The 27,932-nt window shown below is 42.5% G+C and overlaps 3 protein-coding genes across 4 annotated transcripts in view; 1 reads left to right on the top strand and 2 right to left on the bottom strand.

Moving 5' to 3' along the window:
• Positions 1-16,136, top strand: part of glis2b (GLIS family zinc finger 2b) — a 34,024-nt gene extending 17,888 nt beyond the window's left edge. Inside the window, exons 2-7 of the mRNA XM_086079256.1 lie at positions 12,012-12,197; positions 12,780-12,913; positions 14,716-14,871; positions 14,942-15,075; positions 15,143-15,261; positions 15,334-16,136. Of these exons, the coding sequence (XP_085935382.1) occupies positions 12,020-12,197; positions 12,780-12,913; positions 14,716-14,871; positions 14,942-15,075; positions 15,143-15,261; positions 15,334-16,076 (1,464 nt within the window). The 5' untranslated portion in view covers positions 12,012-12,019 and the 3' untranslated portion in view covers positions 16,077-16,136. The remainder of the gene's footprint in view (positions 1-12,011; positions 12,198-12,779; positions 12,914-14,715; positions 14,872-14,941; positions 15,076-15,142; positions 15,262-15,333) is intronic.
• A 4,406-nt stretch (positions 16,137-20,542) lies between these two features.
• Positions 20,543-22,653, bottom strand: pam16 (presequence translocase associated motor 16). Its single transcript, XM_086088547.1, has 5 exons — positions 22,519-22,653; positions 21,768-21,852; positions 21,284-21,420; positions 20,973-21,038; positions 20,543-20,734 (listed from the first exon to the last, which is right to left on the bottom strand). Exons 1-5 carry the CDS (start codon positions 22,519-22,521, stop codon positions 20,630-20,632), a joined length of 396 nt encoding a protein of 131 aa, XP_085944673.1. The 5' UTR covers positions 22,522-22,653; the 3' UTR covers positions 20,543-20,629.
• A 3,689-nt stretch (positions 22,654-26,342) lies between these two features.
• Positions 26,343-27,932, bottom strand: part of coro7 (coronin 7) — a 120,879-nt gene continuing 119,289 nt past the window's right edge. For both annotated transcript variants that reach the window (XM_086088521.1, XM_086088511.1), the window contains one exon: positions 26,343-27,464. In XM_086088521.1, the coding sequence (XP_085944647.1) occupies positions 27,456-27,464 (9 nt within the window). In that variant the 3' untranslated portion in view covers positions 26,343-27,455. The remainder of the gene's footprint in view (positions 27,465-27,932) is intronic.

Below are 27,932 nucleotides of genomic sequence, written 5' to 3'. Positions count from 1 at the left end.
TGAAAAGGTGGTCCTCAGTTAACTCGAATTTGTTCACAAATATTTGATTAAACAAGTGGCATAAACATAAATCAGTAAATCATGCGTCATATTATCAAAATAATGCAAACAACCTTCAGATAGCAGACATTTCCCATAAAATGCTGAATTTAAAAAATATATATTTCAACACTGCTGGCTGTTTACCCTCCTGTCATCCCCAAACCAACAGTCGAGTCAGGTCACCGTGCCATGCAATAATCCCGGGTTTACCAGGCCATAAGGCTTACTGACACAATGTGAAATCTCAGTCAGATGGCTGTTTATGGATCGCTTGGGCAGTAATCTCACGGTACAGATTGCGTGCAAGTGCCACTCTGCCACCACATCTGTGTCTGTATGAGTGTTTGCTCTCAAAATAGAGTCCATATGGAGGTCGATAATGTTTGGGACTACACCTCTGCCAAGGCTGCACAACCCTTATTTGGATCTGCAAAATACACACAGTGATACAGCTCATAACTCAATTATGGTACCTTGATGTCAATGAAATCTTACCCACTCAAATGTCAGTAATCTGTTCCAGTCTAAAACGAAACAAAACAAAACAGCAGTGTCTCGAATAAAAACAAAACATAATAAAAAAGAAAGTTAAAAACAACAACTAGTTTTATTAGCAATTTACTGTATTTGGGGCAAGTTACCACCATATTAGGAGCATTGCTGACAGGCAGAAAACCTCATTTGTCCAAACAATCGTCAAATTTTTTTTTCAACAAATCGATAGTATTGGCCTTTCCCCACGTTGTCTGTTATTTTTTACGCAGTGTTGAAAACTCTTGAACATTCAACTCTAAGAAGTGTTGTATAACATCTAGAACCGTCAAACGATAATTTTTTTTAAATCAGATTTATCATATCTTAAAATTTTGATTAATCATGATTAATCGCTTAATTAAAAAGGCTTTTTGTCAACACCCATCCCACCCCCCCCCCCCCCCGCCAAATTTAAAGAGCACTTGTCATGTGTTAATTCTTTCATTTAATGTTATGAGGACCTCTTCAACATTTTTTTAACCACACGTTCTCCTCTTTTTCTAATCAGTTAATCACTTACATCATTAAAAATTGGGGGAAATAATTGACCCCAATAGTTTGACATGAACACATTTTCTGAATGTCATACACAAACATTTATTAAATGCTTTACTTGAATGCATGTAGTTATGTTTATTGCACTAACACAACCTGTGATACCTTTAAAGTAACCATCCTCTGTCAGCTAAAGGATCATCTGCGGTCAAAATTAATAGTGTGATTAATCTGCGTTAATACATGATTAATGCGATAATTTTATTGTAATTAATTAATTAGTCTGTCTTACTTACTCAAAAAAATGTCACCCAAAAATTGGAATTGAGCATTAAGACCTGCAGTGTGAACGTAGCCTTTCATAGTCATTGGCAGTGTATGAAATCAGCGATTGAAGATGACTTTGGTGTGGTGTTGTATTCATGTTGATATATGATAGCACTACAAGTAAGGATGGGAATTGATAAGATTTTTACAATTCGTATAAAATAAAAATTAAAAAATTCAATTCAAAAAGTCACTTAACGCGGGTAGTCAGGTCGCAACGAGATCGTTTCTACGTTGTAGTAGCTAGCAATAGCAATGAGCTTCGGCTGGCTACTAGGCCACTTTGCTTAAACACATAGCGGCGTCGGTCATTAGTCAGTAATCACAGCCTCCATGGTGGTGTATAAGAAACACTTCTTACAAATATCGTTCACACGATGAGATTGCAAGGAGTACTTAACAGTGTGAAAGATGGATAAGCCATGCTAATTGCTAAGCTAACCTGCTAATGATTTCGTGAAACACTGGAATGAAGTACTTGGGTAGTCGATGACACTTCACAGAGGTCTCGCTGCAACCGTTTTAAAGTGAAGCATATCCAACTTTGAAAAGTAGCAAGCAATTTAATAAGTGTCGGCAGAGAAAATTATACAAAATAATGCTCCACACTTAGCTTAGCAGTAAATATTGATGGATTGTTATGGCGTCCCGTATGTCACCTGGGAGGAGTGGCCTAGAAAATGAATCGTATGTTAATATTGAGGGTAAGCGATTCAGAAACTGGACGGATGGATGATGGATATAGTATAGTGAATACATATATCACTAGTGTCATGAATTTTGATTTTGACTTTTAAGATCTGCACAAATGTTCTCAATATTACAGTATAGTAGAGCTCATCATCTTTAATTTTTTAATGGTATATACAATTTTTTAAAATCAATTTTCTGTCTACTTGAAACAATATTTTTTTATACCTCCTATTTAGATTGATATATAGATATTTGATGATTTTATATAGCAGCACTTCTGGGTGCAGTTCCCATTTGATACAGGCCTTCAAAATAAAGTGGAAAAAAGGTAAGCATTCATAGTGTTGTATAAATGTTCTTATAGAATAACTAAAATATATGTTGGTATATCGTTATTGTGATATAATGTGGCCTATATTGTGATCGATTTTTTTTTCTTCATATGGCTCAGCATGAGTGTGCAATCAGCATATTCACGCACATCTGCTTGTTGAGTGACAACTGCGGACACACAGACAGCGGCTAATTAATTCATACAGTGCATAAGCACATACTCACACTTGAACGGCAAGGGGCTGAAAATGATGAGAAGTGTCCTGTTAAGGGCATTAGTCAACTCTTTAGCAAATGACCGGTTTAAGTTACGTTTGATGTGTTTGCATGCGGAGACAGTCATTGAACGGGGCTCAAAAAGATCCAATGCAAGAGAGCCCCACTCATGCCGCTAATAAATAAGAACCAAAATATGATTTGGAAACAGCTCTCAGATGACATTTGAAGACAAACACAAATGCCAACATTCCACCGGCAGACAGAAAGCCTCGATCATTTAGCTGCCTGACCTTGACAGCAAACCACAAGAATGACCTGTCCTTTTACATTTTGACTCCCATCGCCCGCCCTCCCTCCTGGCACCATGCACACGCCCACTATCCCTCCCTCTCTGGAATTCCTCAGTCTCTGAACGCCCTGGCGGAAGGCCATCTGTAGCTTCCTGTTACTTGGTCGCGCTCTTTTTTTTTTCTTTTTGCACGCTCTAATTTGTTAATGGTGCTTTTATATTCTATTTGTTTCCTTATGGACCACGAGAAGCCAGCATGTCTGGATTGTGCCCAATAGCTCTCTGAACACTGCAATTACATAATTTCTTCCCATTCTGGACAGACAGTATACATCAAAACTTATTAGTCAGTACATTCACACATAATATAACAGAGAAGACAAAGAGAGAAGCATTCTGATATAAGAGGAAATAATAGACAAGGCTAAAAAGGTAGCGGGAGAGAGAGGCCCAGGAGGAGTGGAAACTAACGTTTCCTGTCTGAAAAACTCTCAGCTGTGTGCGCCGTTCATCCATCAGGTGGGTGGAGGACGTTCGCAGGCTGTGGCTCTCCTGTGAATGTGTCACTGGGCATGATTTGCGTTTTTAAAATCCATCCATTATTTACACTACACGGTTTTCGGTCATCATTCTAGCGTTGGGGTATTAAACATTCCCTACAAAAGTAAGGTTAATTTTCTTACCAAAATAACTACAAACGCGTGGTTGTAGACGATCACAATTGCTAATTGAGAGCATATGAAAATTGACGTTGAGGGGTGAGGGGATTCTCAGAGTCTCCAGAGACCCAGAAGTTTCCAATAACACAAAAAGTGACTTTGTTTTTAGTCACTTTTTAAAGATAGAGTTGCAAGAGTAGCTGGGAATATCACCAAAAAGTTGACACAGACTGCGTTTACATGTGGTCAATATTGGGGTAAAAGTCAAAATTCCAGTTTCTGAAAGATTCAGAATAACCCATTTACATGCATGAGTAGACAGTTACTCCCTAGACATAGTAATGTGATCGATCTCTGTCTAAACTGCGATGCACGGACAATCTTGACACAAATAGACGGCATTTCGCTTCTGATTATCAACTGGCGATAAAAGACATTATATCCATGTCACTCACCACACTAATAAAGTAGTCAGCTTCCTCTTTGCTTCAAAAGTATGTTGCTAGATGGCAAAAAAATAATAATTTGCCATGTTTGTTTATCTGTGCTTGTGTTTTTCCGGTGGGTATCGCGCGAGACGCACGCACATGCAAGTACTTCCTGTATTCAAAAGACCAAGATTCCTTGCGGATATCGAGATGCGCAAGGATCCGTTCAAACGAGGGATTCTGATTGCGGTTATATGATCAACTAATCAGGGTAGAAAAGGGGTAACCCAGGGGTATTATTTGGGGGGCCCCCCCCCCGGAATAAAACAGGTTTCTATAAACCCGAATAAGAGCATATTCAGGTTTTTGATTATTTTTGAATTGTTGTTCTCTCGCTCCACAACAAATGTCATGGTAAAGAAAGCCATTTGCTTGAGACAGAAAAAACGCAAACTCAATTTGTTAATAATTTAGTGTCGCCCATCTGTTTAGTGTACGTGGTTAACATTTATTCGGTAGCAATATATGAAGGACTACTGGAACAAGCCCAAATGGCCACCACAGACCAAAATGGCCGACTATTGTATTTTTGGGGCGCATTCTTGAGACTTTTTTTGTGGGTATACTCATAATAGACTTTCATTCACTTTTCATAATCCATCCATCCATTTTCTTAACCGCTTGTCCTCACAAGGGTCAGCACAAGAGCCTTTCCCAGGTGGCTTTGGTACACCCTGAACTGGTTGTTCTTAAAGCACCTGGTAATCCCAGGCAGTCTCCCATCCAAGTACTAACCAGGCCCGACCCTGCTTAGCTTCCGAGATCAGGCGTTCTCAGGGTAGTATGGCCGTAAGCCATCATTTCATAATGTCAACCGAAATGTTTCCAAAGTTTACCAATTTTTGGGATCATGATCACCGTGGCAACCAAGTAATAACCAAATCGGGAAGTGTCAGCACGTTGGTCAAGGGAACTGGCTGGGCTTCCAAGCGTTTGGACTGTGGGAGGAAACTGGCATACCCGCAGGAAACCCACATGGGCAAAGAGAAAACATACAAAGTTCTCACAGGAATTGAAGACCTTCTGTTTAATGTGGATCTTCTTGCCGGGCCACCATGACGCTGTGTGTGCGTGAGAATGAAAGTCTCAGCTAGAGATGGCTTACTATCCTTCAGACCACCTTCTAGAGTCACAGCAGGGGTGAGGGGGTCGATTAGGTTACAGCCTGGCTCTGCGGGGGCCACGCAAACACAAATCTCACACCTGAGGATTGGTGTTGATGATGCCTGTGGTCGCTTTGTAGATCAGATCAGAAACACGAGCCTCTTGCATGCAGATCTCGTCAAGCTAAAGATCAGTGGTTGGGATCAGGGTCAAGAAGTGATCCATGTGAGCTTAGCCTCGCAAGAGCACGAAGGTCCACGAGCCCACCGACCTTGTGCTACCTTAATCACCCGCCCACCTCTCTCACGCCTTTACCAGTCCTTCCAGGATTTCCTGGGCTACAGAATGAACCGTGCATTTGAACATGTAGATGAGCGGCTGGCACTTTAATTTCTCATCGCTAACATTCGTATACCAATGAAACATACCAACGGCAACAGGTGAGCATGCTTCTGTCATTCAGTGAGGAAAGTACAACTTTTCTATGTAACTACAAACTAACTCAAGTCGGTCTTACAGTGCTTGCAAGATGCAGTGTCAGAGAGATTTGTCTGATCTGTGCTTGTCATCATGAGCCATCCTCCAGTATTTTGCGGTTGACAAGCATTTGTCAATAGATGCTTTTCATTTTTGCACCACCACAACATTGCTCAAGGTGCAAAACATTCTCCCGAAGGAAATCAAGGATTTGTTTTGCAATGCCTTTTGCTGGTATTTGTCGGGAGATGGAAGAAGCTCGAGTTGCAAATGCCTGTATTGTATCTTCACACCAAAAACGGAATTGTGTGACAATTTTTTCTGTCAATTAGGTTTTCGTACTATTGTTTTGCAATTGTGAAAAACGGTTGTTAAAAGGTTTTTCCTGCCAATTTCCACAACCGTAAGGTGGAATTCTCTGTGAAGTTGTAAGACCCATATTGGAATATGTGGTTTCCTTTTGTAAAATGCGATTTATCACTAAATGGGTCTATACACACATAGAATGCCTGCCCTTATCAGTATAACGAACGCTTCAGCTTCAACATGCTAAAATTGGACCGAAGGAAATATTTATTCAGTAACATGGTAGTGCCATTTTGGAATATTCTTAGAACTTATATCAGGGGTGGCAAATTTCCAGCCTGTTTTCCATGTATCTCTCCACTAACACGCCTGATTCATGATCAGGATAGTTATCAGGCTTCTGCAAAGCATGCTGATGAGCTGATCATTAAATTCAGCGGTGCTGACGTAGGGAGACATTGAAAACAGGCTGGACAGTGGCTCTCGAGGACCGAACTTGGCCACCACTGACTTCTTTTGTTAACTCTCTCACTCACACTGGCATTTTTTTTTGAATGATTCAGTTGTCTTTTAAGACTGGGGGTAAGACACCAGACGAGGCAACTGCAATGCCCACTGCTCAATCCGTAACTATGTATGGCTTATTTTGATTCATTGTATTTCATTACATGTTGGTTGGCTGTTTAAACAATAAAAACAAAATTAACATTTGTGCGGGAGACGGCTATGACAGGTTGGAGGTTGGTTGAATTCACTGGAATGTTGCTATCCCAACGTTGCGATTCCTGACGGGACTGTTTTACCAGCCCTTAAAGACACGTGGGTCCTCTGCTTATGTAGGATCAAGTGGGCACACACAAAGCCTGCCTCCACCTCCTCCGGGCACTGGTGAATCCTCTCTCCGCCTCCCTGCTGGCTATTGCCCCTGTCCTCTCTGGCCGCTACATGCTGTGTTTACTCTGCCCCACAGCGCCTGGGCCCCGCCGAGGGGACAATGCCGCCTTTCAGAGAAACTGTCGACCCCACGGCCGAGCACGGAAATCCGCTTGGGGGGGGGGGGGCTGTCGGCCAACACCCCTTCCCCAAACTTCACAGCCGCCCGCAAACATGCACACACTAGTGAGCAGTGCATCGTCCTCTCTTTCCTGCTTAGTCTTTTTTTTTTCATTTCCCATAAACCCCCTGGTCAGCACCAAATGAGATCCAAACACTGTGAGTCACTTCCCCACCCAGTCCAAATTCTTGAGAATGTCCGGTAGTGGTGGCTGATTCACCACAGGGCTAACATTAAAAACCGCAATTCAATGTCCCCGAGGATGCTTAATTGGGCTCAAAATTGACGTAAAAAAAAGAAAGACGTTTAATTTCAATGCGATTCATGAAAGCTTTACAAGCATAAAAAATGCTGACTGTGCGTTTTGCTTTTTCATTATTTTTTGGGTGATACTCAACAAGAATGTTAAGAGCAAAAGGTGAGAATAAGAAAGACAGGACGTTGTGTGAAGTAAGCGGACTGGTATGGTTGTGGTATTATAAACCGCTTGAAACTTATTTTTGAAAATGTTTACTATGTGTCAATGAGGGCTTGTCTCTTGAAAAACTCAGAAGTCGGGTCCCTCATATTGTAAGGCACCAATGTATGTGGATGTCACAATCATATCTTGAGAACTGCTGATTCATTCAACTAATGGCTCCATCAACTCATTGTTTCAGTCTTAACATTGTTAAGGTCAAGTTTCCATACAATTTATAGATGAAGGCCCGGCGTGGATTACAGTGCTTACAAGGAGGGAGGCCACGTTTCTGTTTGTCCACCCGCAGAGGATGAGAGTTGGATTTGTATAGAAAAAGGTTAAGCTGATCCCTGGTCTGCGCCTCGGGGTAAGGGGCTTACTCATTTAGTGGATGACAGGCGATTTTCTGCTTCTTTGGCTGCAATGTGAAGCCACCGGGACACTTAGGCTGCGTTTACACTGCAGTTCAATTAAGATTTCTTTTCCCGATAGTGTCTGATTTTTTCATGCAGTGTGAACGGTACACTTCCGATTTTTTCACACCCCACCTGGGCCTCTTTCGTATGTGGATATAAATCGGATATGTATGCGATGCGTCTGCACTGCGAACGCTCATCCGCACGCATCCGATTCATACGTCATCAAAAGCCTGATATGCGCTCTGCGCGGGCGGGAGAGAATGCTTGGAAGGGAGACTACTGACACGTCTGTGAATATATACAAAGCTGTTTTGAGGAACTGTTACATTTTTATTTATAATTTAATCACACGTGAAACATGTGTGGCGATGACGCAACGTCATCTTTGGTAGACTGAATCAATGAAATGAGGAGGTCGAGGAATGTCCCCTCATTTCTCCCAAATATTTCTATAACCTCTTCCAACCTCGCTACTCTGGTGACATGAGATGAAAAAATAAGTCAGAGGGATTTCTGTTGCTGTTTGTAAACAGCACATTCAAAGGATAGCAGCCAACCAGGAGCGAGCGTGAAAACAATCCACCAACCAGGAGTCCACCAGACCACCAATCTGTAGCGTGCTTTGGCACAGCTACATTTGCATATGACACTGATAAAACTCGCTTGCCTCGGCGGCTTGGCTGGCGGTGAAACGTTGCGAGTCAGGTTACTTCCGTGAACACTGCAACGTGACGACGTTTTGGGTGTACGTCACTCGACGTGTGCTCTTTGCGCATGCGAGTCGCATCACAGGTGTGTTGCGTTCTCATTAGATGTCGCATTTGTTTATGCAATGTGAACGGAACATAAAAAGATCAGATTTAACAAAAAAAATCCGAATTGGGCATCACGCCCTGCAGTGTGAACGTAGCCTTACACTGCGGTCAAGGTCGAGCACATCCTTCGGGCGTCGACAGTGTACTGTTAATGGCAACACCAAAGAACAGCAACAGAACCGCTCCTTCAAAATTTCGCATTTTTAATTTGGCCCGTGAGCGTATTGGTCTGTATTGTTTAATGAGTAATCATTATCTGTTTTGATCTCAATCCTACCCCTGCAGTGTTTGTGGGTGCACGAATGCGATGGCCATCCCTCATTGGGCCATTGAACCTGGTGACCCCTGTGCTTCATACCTCCTAGACACTTGGCCTTTCTCACGTGGCCCCCGGCCAGTGGCTCTCAAAGCCTCCCATTCACAAGTGTGGTGTCGCATGTGTGTGTGTGAGAAAGAGGAGGGGGGTGGGGGGGGGGTGGTGGTTGGGGGGGAGGCAGGCAAATTTGTTAAAATTAATGTTTAATCAAAGACTGCGTGTGCTTCACTACACATTAGGGGTAATCTAAATAATGGACACTATTAACATTGCGTGTGTATGTACGAGTGCAGTAAGCAAATTCGAAGGTGATGTTTTATGTATTTTGAAAGTTGCACGTAAATAGCAATAACCTGACGACGGATTGTATAAACCCACATTTCGATTGGGGCTGCTCATAAAATATTACAATCCTGTTTAAATGTTATTAAACATATTAATTCCTAGAATAGCTAACAGTAGCTAGCCTCCTCATCCCAGAAATGTTAGTTCTTTTGTCATCTGTTCTTGGCCTATTCAATAACATCATGCAACAACAACAAAAATAATACATTTGCAATATGACTTTTAATGGACTACAATGAGCTTATCGGTATTGCGTTTGTACTGTCTTACTGCAAGCACAGGTAACCGCAAAATTTGCAAACATTTTAGTGCACATCAAAATGATGGCATAGTTTTCAAATGAGCACCAGGAGGCTGCTGTTTAGTGAACATTTTTTTCCAGACTCCTCATGGATGAATTTAAAGACTTATAGCACATCTGGGCAAGGTTTATCGTTAATATGTGTAGATATGTCTTCCGTGTATAATAGAAAGTTTTTTCTGTTTTTACTTCTTAATTACAACAACATAATTATGCCAGGGCCACACAATGGCAGCTTATTCTAACAATACAATTTACTGTTTTATAAAAAGACATTTAACATAATTGAGTTGCATGGCCCATTCCCAAAAATTTATTGCCCACCTCTGTCTTGCAGTTTGGGACCCCTGTGATCAGCTAGCTCGATAAAGACCAATTCTCTAAAGGCAGCAGTCTGACTTTTTCGCACAATGGACCGCTTTTGCATCGGACATATTTTGTAGCGTGGCGACAAGGTGATACCCATATCACCCATCTTTTTGGAGCTTTTAGCGATGTTAAAATGCTAATTCCGCACCAAAAACATCACCAAAGTGGTGTTTTCCTCCATTCGCCCCTCAATGAGACATTTTAGGTTATTCTGCTCTCCAAGCACCAGCCCCTCCCAACCTGAGAAAACGAGCTGTTGGAACTTTTTGACGTCATGAGGTGCGGCCACACCCCCGCACCGCCTCTGCGGGCTAAACACACGCCCACTTTCTATGAGACTTCCATGCTTCCAGTATAACGACAAAAGTAGCCTTTATCAATAAACATTCTGTCCAAATGAATCCAAAGCAATCAATCATCTTTCACATTTGCAATGCCAAAGTGCAATGACAATTGGCCGTCTTAAAATCCCAGAAAGGGTTTTGGCTGACACTTTTGTAAACAAAGTAAAACCTTTTGCGCTGTTGAACATAACTGAACGAATGGCGGTTAGCGCGCTCGCTCTGTAAGCAGCAGGTCTTCGGTTTGTGCCCCACTCAGGGTTGTCTTTTCCCCCCCCCCTTCTTTTCTTTCTTTCTTCCCTGCTCCTCCGCTACGATTTCTTGCGGAATTTCATTGTTTCAAATGTTTATTGAAGAATTGAACATCCATCCAATTTCCAAATGTAAAGAAGACGCGGTTGTACTACAACGGCTGGCGCGGCAACCACATGGGGAGAGGCGGGGTTTAACTGAATTGGGCGTTTTACTTCCGCATTGGAAAAATAGCCAGAAAAATGGTGTCAAAGGTAAGATTTAATCATTATATGCCTATAGTTAACTGTGGAAGGGCTTAAAATTCCGGGATGTAATCCCTTTAAATAATTTTAGTGTGCAAAAGCGCAAAATATTAAATATCCAGTGCTCAAGTGCACCAGCGCAGCACACTTATCTGTGCCTTTGGATTGCATTTGAATGGAATTGAATTGACAAACATGTCAGCTCTATTGCCTTTTCCAAATATTGTCGCATTTCAACGAAAAGCGTGTACGGTATGCATCCCTAAATGTGACATTTCTTGTGTTATCCCCAAAACAGTTTTTGTTTTTTTGGATTTGGAGATTAAGTAAAGGACTTATTTCATAATCAGAAAGTATTGCCTCCATTCTGGTTCATGTGATAATATTGCTTTAACTAGCCATTGTTTCTGAGGCTTTTTTAATGGCTCAAATGGCTTCCGTGAGCAGCAATTTGTATTCATGATGATGTCGGTAGGGGAACTGCGAGTGACACCTCGATGAAGTGCCCTGGCCACAACCCTCAGGCTGGGTCTAGAGGTCAGTATGTTTAGGAGAAGGAGGAGGTGGAGTTGGTGCAGCTGGACTTAAAAGCCCGGGGCGGCGGGGGGTTACCAGTGGGGTCTAAAAAGTCTGTAGGGTCTGAAGGTACACAGTGTGAGGTTGGTGGGGCTGATGTGATAGGGTGCTGGGGGCCGGTGGGGGGGGGGGGGGGCCTGGCTGAGGGGTGGCGTGGTCGAGCTTGGCGGTAAGGGCGACCATCTGGATTGGATTGTAGACATTCCTCAGGAAGAGTGTGCGAGTAAAGGTCAAGATGTGAAAAAAGGAGGGATGATGGGGGTGGGGGGGGTTTCTTGGATCGCCGTGTTTGTTTTTCTTGAGCTTACTCAGTGTTTCGGTTTACAATTGTGGTGAGTTTACCATTGTTGGAGAGAAATACTTCCCCAGCGGGACAGTGGAATTCCAGATACATTTAACCTGGCAAATAACACAGGTGTATTTCATTATCAGTCACAGTTTGACTCCAGAATGTGCCATTTTACTGCATTCTATGTGCTTACGAAAACATCTGACTGTCCTTTACTGGACTTGGTCTAACTTGGCCCCTATGTGTCTGCAATGTTTGTGCAGGTGTGGTCATGCTTTCCCTGGACGAGCCCCTGGACCTGAAACTCCCTCGCCGGACCAATGGGCGGGACCGGGGGTCACGCTCGCCCCCCCTCTCGCCGATGATACCCAAAAGGGCTCGCCATCTTTGCATGACGGATGACGGTACAGCGGTCATGGATCCCGCCTCCCCGGCGTCCCCGCACACAGGTGGATGACGTCGCAAGAGGCAGTCCTCCAACAATAAACGACCACATAGGTCGTTTTGAAATGTGAACCAACCATAAGTTTAGTTACTGGGATTCAAACGCGGACCGTTTGGTCGGAAGAAGAGCGTCTATCTGACTGAGCTAACTGGCGAGTGATTGTTTTAGTGTTGACTACATGTTTTGTAACGTCCACCATACTACCGCCTCACTAAGCCTCTTCTTAACCTCAACCATTAGTGTCCCATGTAAAGACGTAACATGTAACCTCACTGAAAGCCTATTACTAACCACAACCATTAGTCCCGGTGACGACATAAAAAAAACCCCTCATATATTTGCCGGCCTGTTAGCTCAGTAAGATAGATGTTAATCTTCCAACCAGGCAACCCGGGTTCGAGCCCTATTAGTATTTTTTTGCTATTTAACATGCCTGATAGACGTCGCTAAACTACAACACACTTGGTCGTATTTTGGTGCATGCTAAAATGACCAAATATGGTCGTTTATTGTTGGAGGACTTGTTGCATCGCAACCCTCACCTTAGAACTCATCTTGCTTATGGATTTTTCTATGGCTATTTTAGGTACACAGGTAGTCTCCCACGACCGAATGGATACCCCCACACCTCCTGCAGTGGATCTGAGCATGTCTCCCTACTCCCTTCGTCACACGCCCACTTCACCTGAAATGACCAACGGCACCTACGCTCCTGCAGTGGTGAGGTTACTATTGTCAAGCTAACACCCCGAGAGAATGCAGTTGGAACCATTGCAGCACATTATACAACTTTTATGTGGGATCAGATTGTGTGGGTAGCAGCCTTAGCAGAGAAGCCAAGACTTCTCTCTCCCCAGCCACTTCATGCAGCTCTTCTGGGGGCATGCTGAGATGTTCCCAGGCCAGCTGGGCGATGTAGTCTGTCCAGCATTTTATTGGTCATCCTTAGGGGCCTCCTCCCGCTAAGATGTGCCCGGAATACCTCACCAGGGAGGTTTCCAGGAGGAATCCTAATCAGATGCCCGAGCCACCTCCTCTAACTCCTCACAATGCAGAAGAGCAGCGGCTTGACTATCCCCTATCTCTAAAGGAGAGTCCGGACACCCTGTGGAGAAAACTCATTTCAGCTGCTTTTATCCGGGATCTTGTTCTTTCGGTCACGACCCACAGCTATTATCCATCGCTGAGGGTAGGAACATAGATCGATCGGTAAATCGAGAGTTTTGCCTTTTGGCTCAGCTTCTTCTTTACAACGACAAAGTCCACGAGACAGACATTTCCAGAGAGAGAAAACCTCATGCTCAGAGTAGAAGGCCCCTGTGGTGCCCCCCGCAGTTGTGAATAGTAATTTGATTTCAGAGATACAAGGACGGAGGGTCCTCTGTTTACAACGGATGGAGACATAACCCAATCCTTTATTAAAGTCGATATACACCGTAGTCTATCACTAACCGACTTTAATGCAGTAGTGAATTCATAATTACAGTAAATATTTGTATCAAAACCCCTTCTAAACCATAAATATAAAACAATTAAATGAAAAGCTGTAAGTGTGCCTTCTTGTGCCACATTACCACGTGGTCTACCACCATTGTGAAAGCTAATTTGTTCCGGTAGAAAAAGTCTGCGTTGTGTAAATCCTTGATTGCTCGACAGAATTGTCACTTCCATGTTATGTTGGTGAGCTACACTATTATGTCACACTATTTACATAGCCATCAAAAAGACGCCTACAGACCATGTGGTGGAAATGCAAGCCTGATCAGGCTTTACTGAACTGAACCCCATGTTGATAGCTTACCAGTATCAGTCACTTGCAAGGGCTGCAAAGAGTGTGTGAGAGAGAGTGTCTGCTTGACGCTTCCTGTCCCCCGCACAAGATCCATTCAGCGCTATGAAGCATGCGTGTGTGTTATATACATGTGTAATCCGATTAACGACAATGTACAGCCGCATGCCGAGTAATTTATTTGCCTCCCAATTGAATTGAGACAAGCTGGCTGGAAGCATTCACCCACCCCCGCGTCCCACTGAGATCGCCCCCGTCGCCGTTAAACAGTCTGCACTTAAGTTGACCCCACATGGAGGCAAGTAGGACGTCGGCGCTCCATCTTACATCTCAACATCTCAGTTTGGCATGGCGATGCAGAGATGAGCGGGGTAAATTGGTTTTCCCAAATTTGTCACATAGCTGCGAGCCAGCAAGACAATGAGCTCTAAGGTCCATTTCGGACTATTGTTTTCCGATGCCATCACATCAGGTACATCCACTTAGAGCATTTTTCCCCCTGCTTCAGTTACGCCCTACTGTAATGTTTGAGTGTGTGAGTCCTAGCTTAGGTGAATCTCACAGCTCTCATGCTGAGCTCAGAGATGAAGGGCGGTTTTGTACTGCACAGCAGGCGACTGCATAAAGGAAAAAAAAAAGAAAGATCGCAACCATTTTCTCAGTATATCTGGAACCAAATGTAACCAGTGCAGTTGACTGGTCATGATCTTATTGATTGCGTTTTGCTCCATAGAATTCCCAGCTGTCACAAGCCTTTCAGTTTTTTGTGCCAATCGGAGCTGGGGCAGGACTTCACCTGCCATCATCCATGTTCATCGGCCAGACGAGTGACAAAAGGGCTTCCCCGGACCTCTCGTCAGATGAACAGCTGGCTTGCCGCTGGAAGAAGGTGCGACTCAGAACACGGAGATTCGATGTAGCCTCATAAATGAAATACAATTTTATGCGGTTTTCTACAGTGCCACCTGCTCTTTGACTCTCTTCAAGACCTTGTAGACCATGTCAATGACTTCCATGTCAAGCCCGAGAAGGAGACAGGGTACTGCTGCCATTGGGAAGGCTGCGCTCGCAAAGGAAGGGGGTTCAATGCCAGGTGAGTGCCTCACACACATGAAGTGTCAAGAAGTAACTGAGGTTGATGGCGTTTTAAACCCCCGCAGGTACAAAATGCTCATCCACATCCGCACGCACACCAACGAGAAGCCTCACCGCTGTCCCACTTGCAACAAGAGCTTCTCGCGCCTCGAGAACCTCAAGATACACAATCGCTCACACACAGGTCAGTGGTGGAAGCACGGCCAGTCGATTCTTACCAAATCAGGTCCAAACTTACCTTTCGACTCTTGTGCAGGTGAAAAGCCCTACATATGTCCGTATGAGGGCTGCAACAAACGCTACTCCAACTCAAGCGACCGCTTCAAACATACGCGCACACACTACGTGGACAAGCCCTACTACTGCAAGATGGTGGGCTGCCTGAAGCGCTACACAGACCCCAGTTCTCTTCGCAAGCACATCAAGGCCCACGGCCACTTTGTGGCTCAGGTCCAGGGCTCGCTGGGCGGAGTGGGGTCCTTGCTGAAGGGAAGTCAAAGTGGGGGTTTTGCTAGCGGAGGGGCGAAGGATTCAGAGATGTCCTATGTGAGTGGGGCTCACATTATCATTCCAGGGGCGGGGGCCGCTCTCCTGGGTGCCCACGCGCTTCAGGGCCTGGGTGGCGCTCTTTCCTTGTCCCCCCTCAGTCCTCGGCCCCTGGACCTCAGCACTCTGGCTTGCCCTAGCTCCCCGCCAGGCAGCTTAGGAGCTGCTTCCGTCCTATCATTCAATGGCTCGCAACTAGGCTTTGCCAAGTCGACGCTGCTCTCTACGGCGTTCGCCCCTTCAACCTTCGGCGTGCCCATGGTGCCCATGCTGGGGGCGGGGGCCGAGCGCAGGGCCCCGAGCCTGCAGCCTAAAAAGGGTCGAGTTGAGGAGGCTGAGAACGAGGTGACTGGGGGGGTGCTTAACCTTTCCACAGGAGGGTCTCATGATCCCTTGTCCTGGGTGGTCATCACCCCAGGCACTGTGGTGCTCAAGCCAGCTGTGGTCAACTGATACACGTATACACACATTCCAGAAGAGCTCAGGGGGTCGGGATGAAAGGGTGAACGTGCAGGCGGGCAAGGGTGGTGGTGGTGGTGGTGGTGTGGGGGGGAATCGCCTCACACAATAGCTTCAAAGATGAAGCTATATGTACAATAATATGGAGACTTAGACCAGTGTTTCTCAACCTTTTTTGAGCCACGGCACACTTTTTTCATTGTCAAAATCTCGAGGCACGCCACTCATAGAAAAAAAAACAACAACCCCTAACTAAACTAAAATGGCTATATCGTTTCATTTTTTTAACACATATCTATTGTATATCATTGAAGAACAACAAACATAACTTGGAAAAGTGCAAATATTCTTACAGGTGCATTATGCACATTATAATCAAACTACTGTAAGAAATATGTAGTGCATAATTCTATCATGGCCAACATTGCTATAACTACTCGATATCTCTGAAAAGCATACTTTTGTACACTTTCAGTTAAGAGACTATGGCGATATATCTTCAGTTTATAATTCTACATATTAAAAGACATGTTTAATGATTGATTTACATCACAAAACTGCCCAACTCCATGCATCATTCACGTACAAATGTAATGCAACTGCCACCGTTTTCTCACTTTAATTCGTTCGGGGCTCCCGACAGACCTCGACTCCATGCCGTCCGTCAGTGTGATTTCCAGAGAGAGTGCATATTTCTTTCAACACTTTTCACGTGTTTAACACTCGTGAAATCAGAGAAATACAATTGTTGGCGCTATTAATTACACAAAGCGTAGTAGGCGAGTGTGTCACTAAGACTTACCGGTATTTTTTCTTTATCGCTGTTATGGCGCTGTTAGAATCGCGATATTAATGGTTCTTGGTGGAACCGATTTGTCAACGAATCGCTCCTCATGGCGCCCGTTTTTTGGCAAATCTCTACTGCTCTTTTGATAAATGTCTCTCTTGTCAAAGTTGTCAAACCCGCAATTGAAGGCAAGAGACGTGGACTCTTTGCTAAGATGCTAAGGAAGGAAGACACATCCGTCACGTCGTGACACACTTCCCACGGCACCTCCAAAATAAAAGTAACTACACAGTTCAGCTGTCAAGACCCTTATTGCGATGAGGTCTGACAACAACAGTGCCTCTAACTGTACGTAAATGACATTTTTCAGAGTTAGTCATCGCACAACGTCTTGTAAGCTTACTTTGAGCCTTGAAACTAATTAAGAAATTGTAACGCAACGCATTTCATATACAATAACGGCTTTTCAAACATGGGGAGAATAATTAGTTCGATTAGTCAATTTATGAAAAAAGAACGGAGTTAGTTCAACAGCCGTTATTCCCAACACTGTTTTTTACCAATTAGGTGGAATTGGACAATTTCCCACGGCACACCAGACAGTATCTCACGTCACAGTGGTTGAGAAACACTGACTAAGACAACACTACATTTTATGAGTTGTAGAACGCAGGCCTCTTTTATTGTGGAGGGGCTCAAGAATATTTGTATAACACAGCCTGACAAGGGCTCCTTGTTTCTTGTTTTATTACTTTAATCATTCCTTGTTTGTTGGTTCTGTGGACGGAGCCCATGAACGTGAAAGTCTTATACAAGTCCTTCAATTATTTCCAGTATTTATAAAAGATTATCGACCGTGTGCCTCTAGCCAAGCAGTGAGATAGACAAACCCCGCAAAGAAACACAATGACGCACTCTGCGCTGGGCAAATGTGCACGTTGTTTACCTTTTAAACGTATAACTTACAGGCTTCGGTGTTTCTTACGATTCAGACAAGCTTGCCAGACCAAAGCAAGTGAACGTAAAGCGTCTTAAAACGGTTCAGTTACACACAGCACTTAAATAGTTATAGTCATAAAACCTCAAAACTGCTGCTAACCTCTTTGTGTGACTAGGAGCAAGTCTCTTTGTTTGACAATCAACCAACACGGACCAGTCTGGTCCAGTGGAATTTCTTGCCAGGCATTGTAGATTGCTTTTACGGCCATGTGAGGACAGACCAACGGTGTTACATCACCTGGCAAAGACCAATAATCACTTCCTGTTGAGAAAATGTAAGGCACTGCTGTTTGGCTCCCCCCAGCGGCAGGATGAGGCACAACATGCCATTGGACAGAATTGGCACCGTTTTTTTTGTTCCTGGATTGTCCAGCTGCTTTCCCGTAATGGAATCAACTCGGCCAGTTTGTGTATGAAAGGCCCACTGTGGTGATAAACACTGCTGTCTTGTGTTTTCGTAAAGAGTGACCCGGCTGAAAAGCAGCTGTGAAAAACAGATGGCCGTCCATGAACTGATTCACGGAGTTGGTGGAAGTTTTGTCCGGCGTTTAAAAAAAAAAAAAGCGGTGCCAAAAATAGTAAAGTAGGTAAAGTGGGTTGTTCATATTAGGCATGGGGAGTGAGGGGGTCCAAACGTTCAGTGCCAAGTCCGGCTGGACTGACAATGAAGCCACACTATTGCAAACTGCCTCATTTGAACAAAAAGTCTTATCATAGTTTGATTAAGCAGTTGCCATGCACTTAGCATAGATGTAATTTCTTCCTCTACATTTTATGGAATGTTACTGTCGATTGTTGGTTGTGGGCGGGGCTATCGAGTGTGCAAAATGACTAAAGAGAGGCAGGGAGGATCGACACAGAACATTTCTTCTATAGACTCCTATCTCCTCCTTCCATCTGTTCCGTTGGAAGCCTTTCCTTGGCTGGCGTCCACTTCCAGAAATGTGTTGTTGTCATCTTACATATTTTTTGTATCTGTATTTTTGGACGAGACATTTTTTTTCTGATGTTGAATTTTCTTGTTTTGTTCAGTGTAAAAGCTGCTCGGATTTTAGCTTCGCTGCTGTCTTGAGGTGGAGGTGGTTGAAGAGGCGGTGGTCTGGGATTCCCTGTTGAAATCCAGATTTGAAATATTTTAAGTGATGCTCACACGGATTATCTCAATTATCCCTGGTAACTTCTTCCTTTCCAATCAGCGGGGGAAAAAAGGTGTAATCTCACTTTTTAGGTTCTGTTGTTCACACATGGACATTTAACTCCCTCACCTGCCCTAGATGAGAGGAAATACCATTATTACAAATCATTTGAGGCCAGTCCTTAGGCTGAAGGGAATCTCTCGGCATGATGGATGTCACCCGAAGCAGGTGCTAAGTAGGCTAAGACGTTTCAGTTCCCATGGCAACAGTGAATCCCACAGACGCACCGGCGGCTTTCCTCCTCCTCCTCCTCTTCTTCTCGACAGCATCTCCTTGGCAGGTTAAGATGAGGACAGCCTTGACTCGGCAGCAGATCTGGGTGAAATGACGCAAATCCTCACAGGATTTACACGGTTTCTATATCAAATAAGCTCGTCCTCAATTTAACCCTTTGAGTTCCGTCTGTAACAAAGTTGCACTTTTTTGATCCTGTCGTAGGTTGTGGGACGCTCGTATTGTACTTTGTCATGTAGAGTCATATTTGTAAAATATCCACTGAATTTTATACATTCTACAAGAGGTACATGCTCCAGGAGATTTTGACCTACTCCCAAGTGGTGATGTGTTTTCACAAGCTCAGTCAGTGTCATTTTAAAAACGGGTGCCATTGACTGGAGTGCTAGTGTTGCACAAAGGGTTCATAGGTAAGACTAAGGGCCAGTCGAGGCCTGTTCCAAGTTCTGTTTTTCTTTTTTTGCACATTTGAATTGAGATATTCTGACAGTATTTTACTTTTTCCAAGTGCCTTTTTTACTATAGGTAAAATATAGAAGTGAAACATTATAAGGTGTTAAAAAGAGCAGATTTTATGAAATATATATTTTTTCTGGTTTCATGTTCTGTGGTCGAACATGCAATAATTTTAGTTGTTAAAATTCTCCAATTGCTACAACATAGCAGCATTCTCCTGTTTTAGAGGAATTTTATTATGATATTGGTAACAATGTCAACGAAAAGAACTGTTTAATAAAGTTGTGTTTGATACAAAACTTGCGTTCTCATGCGTGTTCTATTATATCATTAAATCCATCCATCGATTATATGAACCGCTTATTCCTCACGAGGGTTGCGGGCATGCTGGAGCCTATCCCAGCTGTCTTTGGGCAGGGCACGCACAGACAAACAACCATTCACACTCACAATCAAGTAGGTTAATTCAACACTCGGAATGGTCCCAAAAAAAGAAGTATTATTTCCACATCAACAAGAAAAAAAAATTACATTACTAGAATCCCCCCCCAAAAGATGAAAGGCAGACAGTCAGTGGCTAGAGGCCAGAACTTGCTGACTCCAAAGTAAAGTAAAGCGTGGATTAGTGTGTCAAAGAGTTGCTGTGGATGAAAAGGCCATCTGCCTGAGGTATAAAACACTGAACTTAACTTCCACAGCAATTTGACGATACACTTCAAATGGCTGTCTAATTGTAAGCCAATTGATAAACCGCTGACATTGTGGACATCAAAAGAAAAAGCGGACAATTAGAGAAAAGGTGAAATTTATTAGGATATAATTTACAGGGGACGCGCAGGGAGGGGAGGGGGGGTACGCGTTTGCGGTTTTATATTTCATGTTTCCGTGTTTTGCTGTGATTCCTGCTTTTGTTGTTGCCGTTGCTGTTCTTGTGCTTCGATATTTAGTTCCTCATCTAGACGCTCTTTAGCTCGCACCACCTGCACACAGAGACAAAGTCACAATGGACACTGACACTAACCACAGCCTCTAACAGAATAACGCGTCTGGGAGATGTGGTGTGGGGTGAGATTCTTATTGTCATCAGTTAATGCTCGTCAATAATTGCGTCAGTTTTCCCAACAATTACAAATTGCCACTTCACATTTGAGTACTTATTAAAGCGCGTGCGTCACCACAGCAACAGAGAAAAGTGCCTCACAACAAAAGCATACTTACTTTTGATTGTAAGTAAAATGAACCACCCACAGACTTATCGTTGACTTTGAAGAGATGTTCATAGTTCTGGAATAGAATTCAAATAAATTGGTGTCAGCGTGAAGGTGATTTCAAACTAAGAAATATTTAAGTTTTGTTCTTATTAAATCTTCCAAAAGGTGGTTAATTGATTTTTACATTTGTTGGATGATTGTTAAGAAGCAGCACTCAGGTGCTTTTAAATAAAAACAAAATGTAGGTCAAGCGGTATTTCACGTGTTTGAAGTTAGAAGTTACACATCATATTGGTCTTGTGTCCCCTTTTTTCTTACCTTCTGGATTTCCTCTGGTTCGAGCTTGGAGATGTTGAGAATCTGCTGGGCCTCTTGTAAGTTCATCCCAGAGATGCTGGTAGCGGCCGCGGAATGCTGACCAGTGCTGCCTCGCGCCCGCGCTGCTGCCTGACTTGCTGCAAAGACAAGGAAGAGATGACAACGCTATATTTTAATAAAAACAAGTTTCACATCACAGTGAACTTTGTGGGGAAAATGCTATAAATTAATAAATTTGCACAATATAGGACGGCACGTTGAAGCATTGGATAGTATATCTGCCTCACATGCAGTTGAAAAGAAGATTGAATTTGTGGAAAATATTGCCACTGGGAAGGCGTGAAGTCATGGATGAAAAACTGGCAACCCATTGGCCCAAAGTGGCCCCCAATTAACAAAAAAATAATAAAACATTTCAAATGTTTTTTTTTGGGGTTGGGGTAAATATAAATTGTTGCACTAGTAAATTTGATACAGCCCGTACCTGCGTATTCTTGCTGTAGGGCCCGAGCGAAAGCACGGCCCACCACCTGAACCCCCATCACAATGACTTGAGCTAAATACTTAGCCTGTGGAACACAGATATAATAAATAAATAAATACATACATGAATAAATAAGATCAAATGGATGAAGTAGTACACTTCCACTGATAGTGTCGGTTATGCACACTAGTTGGGCAAATTTGGCATACTAGTAGGACAACAGCATATTACTAGTGAGGCGAAAATGGGCGCTAGACGAGCTCTTTTAATAGTACTAGTTCAGTGTTAAACGTTAACTAGTCGAATTATGTCACTAGTTGTATACAGTTGTCAACTAGAGCAGTTTTCATCACTAGTAACTTGTAGTTAGTTGTTATACCAGTGCATAAACATTAGACAGTAATGGGAATAAACAGTACTAGAAAAACTATTTCGTAAACTTTAAACTAGATAGTACAGAACACATAAACTGCTCAGAAGAATATGCATTACTCTCATTAAATGCCAAATGCTTACGACAGTTAACATTTCCTAAACGCATTACACTCACATTACACACAAAGCACCTTATTTACAGTATACATAAATGGCCATATTGTTAAAGAATCAATAATTGTCTTTCTTTTAAGTAAGGTGTGAAGGCGACGGTCATTTTTCATGATTTTAACAAACGTGAAGCTACGACAACGTTTACATGATCGAGGAGCGTTTATATGAATGACACGCGGAATTAAATAATTTCCTTTCTTACCATTTTGCCGTCGTAAAACGTATTTTGGAGGACGGAGGTCTCGTTTTCACATGTAAGACGTGCATTGAAGGTTATGCGGAAGTCTCACATAAGGGTCAAAGTTTATGGACGGGCTGCTCGCGTTTTAGCATGTCGACGCTTAAAGGCGGGGAGGGAGAACTGCAGTTTGGTTTTCATGCCCTGCAGTTAAAACATTTTTCCCCCCTATATTTTAAAAACCTGAGTGTGTCACATTACTTGGCACGCGCCTTTTACTCCTAAATTGGTGTACACGAAAAATACTATACATTTACAACAGTATTTTTTGTTATTTGTGCGTTTACATTTATGTTTGACTGTATAACTATGTGTGCAGTACATCAATTTTTTTACTTAATCACTGAAGGACAACGTGAATATATGGTGAATGGTGTTTTCAAGTTGTATTTATTTAAAAAAAAAAATTTTTTTAAATGCATTACAGATATTAAGATATATTTCCTACGAAAAGGGTGTATAGATAAGGAGGGTGTGTTCCAACTATTGACCATTCGCACCGACGTCACGTGATTACGTGCCTGCCCTATGACGGACGACGGAAGGAAATGATTGTTGAATGGAAGTGGACGTGATGCTGTCGTTTTTGATGCTATTCCTTTTGGTGTATTAATGCTGTATAGGGGTCACATTGGTATTGTAGCTGACACTCCTATTGCTGATATCACTGAATCACCAAATTGGTAGATTATGTTTCAATCCTTCGTGTCGTAAAAACAATCGCAAAATCCGTGTTTTTTACCATTCTGATATTGTGTCTGTGTCACCTGCAATATCATATTGGAACTGTCGTGAACATAATTTATGTTGGAAAACTTTCTTTTTTGCCTTTTCCCCCTTTTCCTTTACTGTTATTGTGAGATTGTTGTGTACTGTGATGATGATTGTTTGCTTAATGTTAGCCTTGTTTGACTTTTGATTTCAATTTGTTAAATAAAGCAATAGTTGTTTTGTTTTTTAAAATAAGTGGACGTGACCTGGAGTGACTTAGCGACTGCTATTTTACAAATTATTAAAAGTTATTATTGCCCATAGAGCCATGGAATCTACTACTTCTACCGAAGTTCGCCTGTCAGTCGAAGTTGCACATTTAGTCGGGACTCATAGAGCGCGATATTTACTTAAGTTGGAATTCGCTAGTTTGAAAGCAGCCCCTTACCTTCTGTTGCCTGCTGTTTTTACCAAGTTAATCAAATTGCCGACTTTGCCGGAATTCACAGCGCACGACCTGTATCATTATGTAGTCAATGCCGTCTCTTCTCCTCACATCGAGGCTGATTTAAAAGCTTGTCGCTGGCCGGGTTTCTGGGACGAGATGCTACGCTCACACCGGGGGACAATATACCTCGTAATGCAAAGGTAAAACTAACTGACTTATTTTTACATAGTCCGTTCTATCTTGAAACGCTGTGATGATGTTATGTTACTATGTTTACTAGCATGGAACAAATGACTCGTAGTGGCAAGCTATGCAGTCATTTCATGTGAAAAACTCCAAGCACAAAGACGAAATCCCCCATTATTTAACAGTCAAATGCACTTAATAGTTTTGAGGAAGGTGTATTTTAAAACTAAGTTGTGTGTTCGTGCAGTTGGAGTGGACGCTAACTATCTGGCTCGCTAATGTGATTTGAAACACGCAATTCGACACCTCTCTTACAATCTTTGTTAGAGTGTACATTTACTAGTAAAATGTATGAACATTTATCTACTAATTACAACATTTATCTACCAACCTCGCAAAAAAAGATGGCTGCAAATCCGTGAATACTTTGTGGGCTGCCAGTCCTTTCTGTTGATTGCAGTTATCAATCAACGTCGTTTGTCTTCATTAGTAGGTGATGAGTTATTAACATTGTTTTTTAGTTTTAAATTATATTTTAGCCGTTTTAGATTTAGTTAACTCAGTATGGCTAAATGAATAGCATTTTTATGTGTCTCACACTCCTGAGAAAATAAGGGAGTGTATGGGTCTGGTATCTGTCTCTTCCGAAGGAGACGGGCCGATGTGTGATTGTTTTTCTCTAATCTGATTTATAGCTATGGGAACTTGCTGAACTTGCAGAAGGGAGGAGAGAGGGATTTTCTTGTATTCATTTAGTTGTAACCAGGTGTGTTGTGGGCTGACCTTTTTATGAACCCTCTTTGTGAATAAATAACGATGTGAGCCAAGAGGAAGGACACATTTGAACAGAGCATCGCTTGGATGGTTTGTCTTATGTGGACCAGAAGCTTCTGGTAATTAAAACCTTTGCAAAGGAACTTCTTCAACAGAATCTCACCATTCAGTTAATTGAACACGCAAAGAGTACAATACTTAATATTCTATACTCTAACATAGGTATGCGATAAAAAGCAACATTTGGTTTACTCCTTTGTCTGTCTGTACAACCGACCGCACAGCAAGATATGACCATTTTATAAGATAATCGATTAGACAAAGGACTTTACGCTGTACGAGATTTAAGGGTTACAAGACAAGCAAGTGGCTCTTTTGCCGTCCAGCGTCCCGTAGGGGGCGTTCCCCATGAGGGCTGTGACGTCACGTGCAAAAGGTCAATAAAGGAATCACACTCCTCAGCTTCCTGGTAAGGTCTATTCAGTGGTGCTGGAAAGGAGGGTCCGTCAGGAAGTCGAATCTCGGATTCAGGAGGAGCAGTGTGGTTTGCTTCCCGATCATGGAACAGTGGACTAACTCTACACCCTCAGTTCTGTGGATGATGCTTTGGGATATATATATATTTTTTTATTTATTTTTTTATATATATGTATATATATATATATATGTTTTTATATGTTTTTCTTTTCATTTATATTTATTTTAGTTAATAATTCATTTTTGAATAATATTTTTTCTATCCGTTTTTATTTCCACTTTTAGTCATTTATTTATTTTGAATGTTGGCAGTTTTGGTCCTCTATAGATGTGGTGCTGTTGGCTTTTTCAAGCGGCAAGCCGTGATTTCCAATTCTAACTGGAGCGATTCAGAGGGTGGGATAAAGGTCAGCACCTCCACATCCGAGACCATGGTTCTCAGTCGGAAAAGGGTGGAGTGCCCTCTCTGGCTTGGGGATGAGATCCTGCCCCAAGTGGAGTTGTTCAAGTATCTTGGAATCTTGTTCACAAGTGAGGGCAGGATGGGGCGGGAGATGGACAGGTGCAGCGTCTGCAGTGATGCGGACTCTGTATCGGTCCATTGTGGTGAAGTAGGGAGTTGAGCCGAAAGGCAAAACTCTCGATTTACCGGTTCGGGCTCTTCCTTATAGATAGGGTGAGAAGCTCGGTCATCTGGGAGGGACTCAGTGTCGAGCCGCTACTCCTCACCGTTGAGAGGAGCCAGTTGAGGTGGCTCGGGCATCTGGTTCGGATGCCTCCTGGACGCCTCCCTGGAGAGGTGTTCCGGGCATGTCCCACCGGCGGGAGGCCCCGGGGACGACCCAGGACACGCTGGAGAGACTGTCTCTCAGCTGGCTTGGGAACGCCATAATGGGATCCCGCCGGAGGAGCTGATTGAAGTGGCTGGGGAGAGGGAAGTCTGGGCTAAAGCTGTGTCCCCCGCAACCCGACGCCGGATTACCGGTAGATAATGGATGGATGGAAAAAGTGTATGTATATACAAGGTAATTTTGTAATTTTTTTTAATGATTTAATTTTAAAAACATTTTATTGGAGGAAATCTCGTTTAATATGTTAATATATGATGTAATGTGTAAAAGATGATGGTTTTTTTAAACTATAAAGCTGACTTTAAAAGTATGCAAATGATTTATTTCAAACTTAAACAGAGTGTGGTTTATGTAGTTTATTACACTGCAAAGTTGCATCAATGGTGATCTTAACACAAGAACAAACAAATAGAATCAAATTGAATTTGAATGTTAAGACAATGCTGGAAAACAAACAAACATGAACTTTAGAACCAAAAAACATCCTCCACTGAATTAAAAAATGATCCCAGTAGTATCCCAAAAATGACAAAGTATGGCATCAGAGTAGTAGAACAAGCAAATACATATTACAATACATCATTGCACCAACACTGAGAACACTTTGTAGTTCACATGCATCCATCGGAGGTTGTAAACAAACTGATCCAGTTGAGTGGAAATGACACACTGTCCATTATGGCTTAATTGTACATTTGGACTAATACTGTCACATGATTAAAGATACAAGTTAGAAATACTAAAACCTAAAATTAGATGTTTAGAAAACAAGCATTTGGAGCAAAGTGAGTCCTAAAAAAGGAACTAACTACCGTACAAGAGAACATCCCTCCGTGTAGAAAATACTGAAATACAACTGGTAGAAATACAGTAGTAATAGAAGAATAGCCAGGAAAATTAGTAAATGTAAAAAAAAATCCAGTTCATGGCCAAATATGAAGACTGGTGACCCTGTGGTATCCTTACAGTTGTGTGAAGACACAATTAATTGCATTTGATTTAAGACACAGTCAACGTTTCTCAGATAACAACTAGAAGATGATAATTATCTTTTTTTATATGCACTGAAGAAGAACCATCACGCAAATTACACCCACAATAAAACCCATTAAGTTAATGCCACTTTGTAAAAGAGCTCCAAGTTATTAAAAGAAATACACAACTGGACTTAATTTTGTGGCTTTTTCTTTTAATGCCTGATCATTTTGCGACAGAGTTAAATTGAACCAAAAGGCAGATGAATTCCTGAACGTTTCTGTGACACATTTAAGACTTCCAGCTAACAAATGGTAACGTCATACAAAAATAAAAAAGGGGAGGGGAAAAAAGACATTTCTAAGAATAGACACACAAATCGTCTTGCATTGTACAGATTTGTCGGAGCGAGTCTGGAATGCAGAGAGCGTAATTCAGTGGAAGTGTGTGGGTGTTCCCTCTTCTTGCTCCGAGCGCTTTTAATCATCCTGTAACACCAAAGACACAAGATGAAGGTGATGATGGGGCAAGCACATTATACATTGAAGAGGACATATTAGTAAGAGAATTGACTTTTTAATTGCTTGTATATAGCAAGTTTGTGTCTCTGGAGTGCTTGAATTGACCATTTTGTGTTTGCTGATGTGTCCATGTCCCACATACACACGGCGTGGCATATGACCTGCGGGCTCTGCAATAAAAAAAACTTCCTCAAATAGATGCCTCCTTTTTCCACATAGTGAAAAAAACAAAACAAATAGAATGTAAAGAAATAAAACCGTTTTTGCTACACTTTTTCTTCAATTCAGTGGACATTGTGATCTCAGCTCCTCAGTAAGTCCTAGTAATATAAGTCATTCTTTGCGGAGGATCAAGAATATATATCTGTGTGTTCTGTTATATTATTAGTCTGTGTTGTTCCACAGTGTGTTTTCAAATTTCAAGAATGGTTTATC

The sequence above is a fragment of the Leptonotus elevatus genome, chromosome 1 (assembly GCF_054856555.1).
Source record: "Leptonotus elevatus isolate MCC_2025b chromosome 1, RoL_Lele_1.0, whole genome shotgun sequence".
Lineage (NCBI taxonomy): Eukaryota > Metazoa > Chordata > Actinopteri > Syngnathiformes > Syngnathidae > Leptonotus > Leptonotus elevatus.
This window is presented reverse-complemented; position numbering and strand designations above follow the sequence as displayed.